General features: G+C 41.7%; 1 protein-coding gene across 1 annotated transcript in view; it reads right to left on the bottom strand.

Moving 5' to 3' along the window:
* T265_09180 (hypothetical protein) overlaps positions 1-8,800 on the bottom strand; it is a gene marked incomplete at both ends in the record, with an annotated part of 59,093 nt that extends 50,293 nt beyond the window's left edge. The window contains 2 exons of the mRNA XM_009175191.1: positions 2,121-2,248; positions 8,702-8,800. Coding sequence (XP_009173455.1) covers positions 2,121-2,248; positions 8,702-8,800 — 227 coding nt within the window. The remainder of the gene's footprint in view (positions 1-2,120; positions 2,249-8,701) is intronic.
* Positions 8,801-9,210: the final 410 nt, after the last annotated feature.

Here is a 9,210-nt window from a genome sequence, read left to right as displayed (position 1 = left end):
TATTTTCCACGAATATATATATATATATATATATAGTTTTCAAAGGCTTTTTCATGAATATATCTCACAGCTGAAGTTCAAAATTCCTTACCAAGGGGAAGTATTTTTCACAACTTTAAGTATACATGGAAACCACATCTCTGAGTGAGTTTCAGATATATTAGCTATTTGTTTCTCAGTATAATTTTAAAAAATATTGATCTGAGATGACAACTGGAAGGTCACGAAAGATGGTTATGGTAGCAGCTTATGCCCGGTTCATTCCGGAGGACCTACCGAAAAGAGGTAGCATATCGCTAAAGCTGGAACACATTCGTAGGATACTCCAGTTACATCGAGTGTTCATAGATGGAGTAGTGGTAACATGCTTGCCTCGCAAGTCAGATGTTCGGCAATCAAACAGAGGTTCCACTGAATATGTGTACTGTCAATGAGCTCTGCCGAGAGCAAAACTCGAGTTCAACGCCTCTCTTCTTCGATGTGAACCAGCCAGAATGACATACCTAAGACAGCAAGAGTACTGAACAAGGAAGAATGATGTGAATATAAATTTTACACATTCCGCAATTCAGTTAATTTGCTAGCCACACAAAAAGCTCCCTACCATGTACAGTATGATGTTTGACACAGAAGGATGCTTCATATGGAGTTACACGAACCAAATTTCCAGAACTTTGGGCAAACAGGTATACCAATTATTGGGGAAATTCCCAAATGTGTGGGAAACTATCTTATATAATTGACATACATTGTCACTTTTAAGAAGGTAAGCTGATATAAAATAAACAGCCTCAAAATAAGAGAGACTCACATTGCACAATAAACGCGGCCAGCAGCAGGCTTGTATTGCGGTTGCTGTGTAACAGACCACGGAAGAAATCTCGTTTAATTTGCGCAGCAAAAAGGTATCTGCAAACGTAGGTAAGAAAATTCTGAAGTAGTCTTATGAATTAATGGATTATCAACAATCTCATTGTCGGGACATAAATTACCGTGGACCACATAGCTGATAGTAACAAGCCGCTGTGGGTCACATAGCAACAGGTCATTCAGGGTGAGATCTAATTAAACAGGTTTACTGTCAGTTTATTTTGCATTTGAAGATCAGGCGCGTTCAAAACACACAAAGTTGAGGAAGATCTGCTGGTCAGTTAAACTTCCGGTTTCATCTTATGAAATTGCGAGTGGGGGATCATGTGAAATGAGAACCGGATGGTGTAGATGGATAGGTTCGGTACTAGTAGCGTATACGAAGAGAAGAATGGATTCACAATAATCGAACTGAAAATGAAGAATTCTCTGTAGTTCGGGATGCTATTTGTGTAGCAGTTCCCATCCACGTGGTGAAGCTGAGGGAAAAACAATCGATTCCCACGCTGGGAGGAGCGGTGATAATCTGTTACCGGTTTACTGTGAAGAGAAAAATAAAGAGTAATGCTGCTCAGGCAACCAGTGGAGTTATTTTGACTAATTTATCTTATTTTCCGGCTCAGTGGCTTGCAAATACAGCCTAGTTTTCAATATGTTACTTAATTAAACCACCAAAAAGTAATAAAAAACAACCCTTTATCTGTGAGGACTTGCTGCTGTCTGGGGACTGTGTACAACCACTGGATTCCAGTTTCGATGTATAGCTTTTTCGAAAAAAACGAGTCGTTCCTCGGAACAGGAATTATATCCTGTGAGGTTCTCAGGAGTTAATTTCTTTGACAGAAAGTACTGTATTTTAGAAACGTTCCGTCTTGGACGTTTCTATCGCAGCAGCATACTTGGTTGATCAAGGAAAAATCATCGGTCAAACTGGTATTATTGTTATTGTTCTAATGTATCCTAATTGAAAGAGAAAGTAACCAATAGATCGTGCGCGTTTGTTCCAGTACTGTCTCTGGCTAAAAAACGCTGTTCTGATACGCTGTTTTGCGTTTATCAAGGCTTTCAAGTGTCCAACACGCCCATACCAATCGACTGGTATGTTTCAGTGAGTGGTCTGTTAGCCGAGCTTGGGAATTGTCTTCTGGGCAATAAAAGAGGACACGATCATCATCGCGAGCAGTCAGGTAAACAAGGTCCTAAAGGGTAGGTAGACTTCACTGTATTTTGTTTATTCAAGAATGTCTCACCTGGCATAGTCATCAGCAAGGAGATGGGGATGAGGAACGTAGTATTTGACCGAGAACACGAACTCCAGGGAAGTGGTGTTCAAATTTCGAGCTAGCTTTGCCAGTCCTTTCCCATGATCTAGCCAGCACTATAAATATGAACAATATGAAGTGTCAATAATTAGCGGCGCCTTGGAATTACAGCTAATCAGATCTCTTTAAAAATCAACAGTAGACAGCGTGCGAATCCGCCAGCTGTGAAGACAAAGAGCGTCAGTTTGAATCATTCATCTATTCATTGTCCTTGGTCAAATCAGCCAGTCAAAAATAGTACGTAACAAGCTCATAACCGTTTTTCCGTATTCTGCTTCACTCTCGGTGGTATTTCTCGACCTGCACTCGGACAAGTCTTCCGAGTACCACACAGCTTCTATGGAAGATTCACAAGTTTTTATCAGCATCCACCCTCGGAATTATAAATCTCTTTGTTGACGTTCTTCTGCTATTTGTCTGAAATAAACGGTACCATTCAGAAGTGGACGCCTATCCTACCTAACAGAGCTTTGTATAGGAGCATTTATTTGTCGGGTCTAAACTAATGCAACTCTTCTCAAATGGTAATAGCATTCCCAAAACTTGAGTGTCCTTTTATCCTTGGCACAACACTACTTATAAGGTTGCTGGAACACCCACTACTGGTTCCGCTCCTCTTGGAGCTCATCAAACACATGTTCCGCGTCTTGTCAGCTGGGATACAGGTGAGTCTCCCTTTAACACCAACTGGGTTTTTTAAAATGACTAAATTTAATGAACTTTTTTGACTGTATTCTGATTGGTGATTCTCAGAGTAACGGATCTCTAGATATTTGACAACGTTGTAAGAACATTTGAGTCGCCAACCAACAAAATGAAACAGAGGAGGCATGCTTTAAAGACACCAGGCATAATTGTTACTCTCTCACTACACTTTTATGCAGTAATTGAGACAGTAAAGTGTTTTCACAACTAAATTCCCATCTTTAATGAAAGACCGCACATCCCCAGTCAACCACTAGAATGCGCACAGAAGTGTATTGAACGTTTATTCGTGGATTCGAACAGCTATATTGCCATGCACGTAACTACATGAAAGAGATCATGCCGCCAACGTATCGCGGCGAACAGTGTGCAGATTTAAGGTTGGATTATTGGCTTCCGGTGAGGCAGGTCTTACACATGCTTTTGTCGGCCGTTAAAGAGATGGCTGTTGGTTTGTTCACCGAGTGTGGAACACAACTGTTTCGTTACCACACTAGGAGATATCCTTGCTGTTCGGGTACGGTGACAAAACGTTTGCAAGGCAACTGCCAAATTCTTTAAGGAGACTAAATATTACCTGATCAGCATTTGGTAAACGCATCCAGGCTACCGAATTTCGATCGGATTACTGTAGGCTTCTGGCGTTGCCATCAAACTTCTCTTTCCCGCATGGTAGCAAGCGGAATGTGGGTATTAGTACAATCTAGAAGGACATGCACAGTCAGAGTACGGAAACTAGGACTGGCTCCACTGTTTAACTAATTTCATGAGCGTTTCTTAGACATTCTGTCATCATGAACGTTTCCTCTCCTAAAGTTCAAGTCACCAGCCGTGGTCACTGATCGATTAAATACTTTCACTCTCATGTATTCGAAGACACAACTTTCTCATATTTACCGCGGTGGTTCTAATACAGTGATATCAGTCATCTTGTCAGACTGAATATTTCTACATCCGTCACGCAGCGCACAGTGCAGTTGATCAAGATGGTTCTAATTTTAATGGTTCGGTTCAGCTAGTTTGGTTTCATACATATACACACCCAGACGCAATTTCTATCGCTTCTCGAATATCCGGGGGATGCGACCGTTACGCTAGATTGTGCTGAGAGTTGCATTTCGCTTTACAACGTTTTGGCTTTCATCCGTGTAAGGAAGTGAAATAGGATAGAAACGTTCATCTAGGAAGCAAGATAAACGCTCAGTAACCTGGAGCAAAACGATTGAATGAAACATGTGTTGAACTAGTCTTGATGTTGACTGGATTCCGTGATTTAAAAGCCATGTCATTTGAATTGACGGGATTCAACAGCTCCCAAACAAAATGGTCATGCAAACAACATAGCCAGATAGCGGCTCAATTCCTCGTACGAATATTCAACTCAGCTCATTGCGGATTACAGCCACTAACACCTGATGTGCATTCATTGGCAGCGTTGTGCATTTTCAGACTGCTCAAACCGTGACATCAATGAATCCATCGCACACAGCTAAATCCTGAGGCGCGTCAGTCAACCAAGAACGGAAAAACTACACTCACTAATAGTAGTGTGATCCTAGTTCTGAGAGAGCTACTCAGGGTTGGAGGACCGGTATTGGCAACTATTTTATGTAACTTGAGACACTGTACGAAAGCTTGCAGCTCAGTATCCCCCTGAGGAAGCCTCCATCTATGACAGCCTTACTTAGAATTAAGTATATCCACAATAAAACAGCTAGATATACGTCCTATTTTCCCAACTAATCAGTCGCTGATCGAGCTAGTTTGGGACATTCATATTCCTGATTCTAGCAACGCCATCTAATCAGGACTAGGCTATCCAACGGGAGCGAACCACAACACCAGCAACAATGTCTCACATCCAAACCATACGAAGTACACGTGATTCAAACCTTCATCCATATACTCTGTGAACTGGGCTGTGGTAAAAAAAGAATACTCAGATTGATGCGGAAATGCTGCACGATTTTCGTGTTTCATATATACAGCATACATATTACATACTCTGCTCATTTCCGGCATAGTCCATGAATGGGAAATCAGAGTAGGAAATGGAGACTCTACTCAGTTGACGTTCTAAATTATCGATGTCATGATAACCGGTCGGGCGTGTAGGCTCGTGTGGAAGAATGCAGATCCGAAGACCTTATGGATGGGTATGGGTATTCGATGTCGTATGTGGCTAGGTGGCAAGACAAATGCACTGGATAGGCAGGGTTAAACAGTGAAGGTAGTAAATGACCTTGAAGGTCAAATGAAAAATTTATCAGATTTTGAATTTCTATGCTCCAATGATCCTAACACAAGATTCAAACAATTTTAAAGGAAGTTGTCCTTTTTTGCCCTCAAAAAGCACTCAACGCAAAATCTGTTAGCACCCTGGAGTTGGGACGTTCCATACAGCACAGTAGGCCATGACAATTCGAGCAGCATGATTAAAGCATTTATGGAAATTTCAGCCTCAAAGCAGGTGCACTAACTAAAGGTAGCACGTAACAAGTGAGGGAGGCAAAACACTCACGTGATTTTCCTCCATGTCCAAAAAAGCTAGGTCAAAATATTGGAACTCTAGCAGACCGAGTTTTCTGATGACCAGTTGAAACAAGTCGTGTCCGGTGCTAGTGCCCTGCAATAATATACAAGTAAGACCATAGGGTGACCTTTTGAAAATCATCAAAATACGGGTTGAAAAAACGAAGATTAAATAATTTGGGCCAACTCATTTCATTAAAAAAACACCGACATGAAACAGCTCTGCAGTGTGTCACAGAAAGTTGGTTGAACTGTAAACAAGAAGGTAAACTTGAAAATCTTCCCACCAGGTGGAAACCTATGGGAATTTAGGATATGCGAATTGGACTGAATGGAGGTCAGGCGTAGACCTGAAGGTAGTAAACCCTCCAAGAATATATGGAAATCGTAACGCGGAGGAGTCCTATGAAGACGTAGTCCAACAAATACACGTTGATTCGGTATTCACGAGAAGCTCAACTGAATCTCCCGTTTATGAAATGCCCCAACTGAATGTGTAGCTGTCGAAACCAGTCAATTCGAAAATAAGGCTGACGGAAACTCGGGGACTGCGCCTACCTGATGACCCCAAGAAGGGCGAAACCGGTCATGAGTTGTCGAGGAGATTTCAGCAACCTTATGAGTAGGTTACTTTCATGAAATGTGCTCCCGTTTTTCTGTATAATTTAACTAAACTCTCTAAGAAATCTCATAGTAAAAGATTCATTAAGTCATTCTGATTGCAGTTTATCAAGTATAATTAGGTTACTGTTTCCTTTTGATTGATAACAATCCGACCGTACTCGAGCGACAGATAGCTCGTTACTTAAGGCCGTGTTCTCAAACCAACCCTGGTATCTTGACTGCTCCCGTCTAGGCTTGGGCAACCTGGAAATACCTCAGCCCTCGAGGTTTCTACGAAAGGCACGGTAGTTATGTACTCAACGGGTGTTACAACTGAAGGAAGGAGACTCCCCGGGAGTCTGGGGCGGATTTGGGCTCATCGTCTTTCAGGCTGTGCTTACTTCGAAATAGCCAGTGTTTACGACGGACTTGATTAAGCTACATATTGAAGGAGATCCAATTTCCACTATGTACAAAAAACGCTTGTCTCAACCGGAGTATTCAAAGAGAGCCGAACATCAGGCTAAGAAACCAAGAAACATGAAACTACTTGGAGTCGGGTCAACAAAGTTAACAAACTAGAACACAGAGGGGTCAAGGACACAGGTCATTCTAGCACTGACCCTGATACGAGAGCAGCGGAGGCCGAGCTCAAAGACCGCGTGATCATCAACAAATCAGGACACGGTAACAGATCAACCAATGGAACCACCCGACCGAACAACCGATTGTGATCGAAGGTCAGGGTCGGTTAGCAGCGCGTATACGAACACAATGCGCAACCACCAACTAATCGCTACGCTCCACTACGTTCCCTAACAATGCGCTGATTGTGTCACCTCGATTAGTGATGAAACGTTTGCTTATCGAACAAACCAACAACCAGTCTGTGTTTAGCTCACTACGTCATCTAAATACATAAATGATGCTGTTCTAGTCGTTCGTTGGATTGAACTATCAGAAATCTAATAAGATCAAAGCTGACTGTTCTCGTAAAACAGCACCACGTCACAAACAAATATCACAGAAGGCAGTAAGAAAAAGAGCTTTTCATCAGTCTTTGAAATGTCAAAGTTGTGAACATACATAAGTGATATTTCCTTACTCTAGAAATGACCAGTAAAAACATCGCCAAGACATTAACCTACAGAACAGACCAATATTTGTCAGTGCCAGATTAAGCGGCCTACACATTTACCATGATCGTGGATTCCTCCTGTTAGGCTTTAATTAGTCTGATCGGTAGTCCAGAAAGACTGCATTTTTTGAGCAAGTACCGTCGGATTGGTTCAGGCTACCATGAATAAGCCATAGTGACGTAAATTAAACATGTCGTGACAATCCTTTGCTCATTTTCTGGCTTCTTAGGATATCTTTCAATAATAGCCGTGAAGTATTTACATTAATCGTCCTCGTAGTTGTGCGCCAGTACTGACCACAGGTATATATTTGCGTATCTGAAAAATTCACCCAAGTGGAGTGGGAAATTAACAGTATACACTGGCGAGGGCTGCTCACTGCAGTTTCGTTGAAGCAACACATAGACAGGACTATGTGATTTGTAATAGTCAGCCTCCTTTTCTCATGAGTAAACCCTGTCGATGAGTATCCTGACATATCTCCTTGAACTGACATCCTGGCAGTCATTCGCTCCCTCCGGAGTTTTAGAGAAAGCCTAGTTGCCATTTGTCATTATCCTACGCCCAGATAAAAATTCAATCTTTTTCAACTACCTTTCCGTCCAATCCACAGTGTTGTTTTATGGCTAACATTTGAATGGCAATCAAGACCTCGGATGAGCTATTTGGCCTCTGATATCACCTTTTAGTAAATGCATTATGGTAGGAGAGAAGGTAATGGTAGCAGAACTTTATTAGGACTTCATCAGATTCATTGGGTCATTCGGCATAGAACTTCACTGATGTTTGGAAGCGCAAATAATGCTTCTGATGCTTCAAGATAAACTATAGAAAACAAAAGCTGCTATGGTTTTAGGGAGCATTTTATGCAACCAGATTATATGGGCGTTGTTTTCCTTTTGCGCTGCTGATTTTTGGTTAAGTTTTTCCAGTTTTTTTGCATTCAGTCCGAGCATTTCGGGTAATTCGTAGAACTTGAGTCTAACGCACGATTTTATACAAACAATGAAGCATGATGAGTACTCTGCATTCTATGAACCAGATTTTATGGGCGTTTTTTTCCTTTTGCGCTGCTGATTTTTGGTTAAGTTTTTCCAGTTTTTTTGCATTCAGTCCGAGCATTTCGGGTAATTCGTAGAACTTGAGTCTAACGCACGATTTTATACAAACAATGAAGCATGATGAGTACTCTGTTTTAAAAGATTTAGGCTTTAGTAACTGGTTAAGCCAACAACACAAATACGTCTCGAAGGGTTTTACGAGAACTGTCATGAGATTCCTTTACCCTTGACATGAATCCGTTTTGTAAGAACCACTCGGACCGCGTAACCCTGAAGCAAAGCAAGAATTCATTCGCAAATATAGCGTGGGTGTCAGCAAACGATGGCAGTCAGCAAGAAGAAACAAGCTAAATCACACCTGTTAATTACTAATACATTCATGGCTTAAGATTGATAGAATAAAGGTCCTGGCATCACGTAGCTACATTAGGGGTGATGGAGGCAAGTCCGTAAGCAGTGAAAGCGTTACCTGTAATTTGAAAACCTCGACGCTATCATCCAGGAACGTAACAGCTATCTCAATCACACCATCTTTCGACGGAGCAGCTGTCCCTTCCTTCGCCTTCATCCTTAAATGTAATCTGGAGAAAGTTTATCACAACGTGGCTATCGCATTCCGGAAGACGTAAAAATATCAACGTCTCGTGAACGAGTGTAGCGTGATTAGAAGACAGTCAGAGCCATTTGGGTGCATGTGACAACGACAAACGATGCTGACCATCCGAACTTTCCTGAAACAAGACGGAAATGTTTAATTATCGCAAATCGTAAAAACGTTTTGGATGGTTTTCATAATCGATGGAATCAGACAACCATAATAATCATGTGATCCGCTTCGTTCCACTAGATTTAACATTTCATCAAACAGATTCTCACCTCACCACTGTTACAGACAGTGAAACACCAGTACAAGATGCTGAATGTTTACTACGACGGGGAAAGATTTACAGAGAGTGGCAAGAGGGGGAAGGAGTGATA

Source organism: Opisthorchis viverrini (genome assembly GCF_000715545.1).
Source record: "Opisthorchis viverrini unplaced genomic scaffold opera_v5_261, whole genome shotgun sequence".
Classification (NCBI taxonomy): Eukaryota; Metazoa; Platyhelminthes; class Trematoda; order Opisthorchiida; family Opisthorchiidae; genus Opisthorchis; species Opisthorchis viverrini.
The sequence above is the reverse complement of the archived record's forward strand: the minus strand, read 5'-3'. Positions and strand labels throughout refer to the sequence as shown.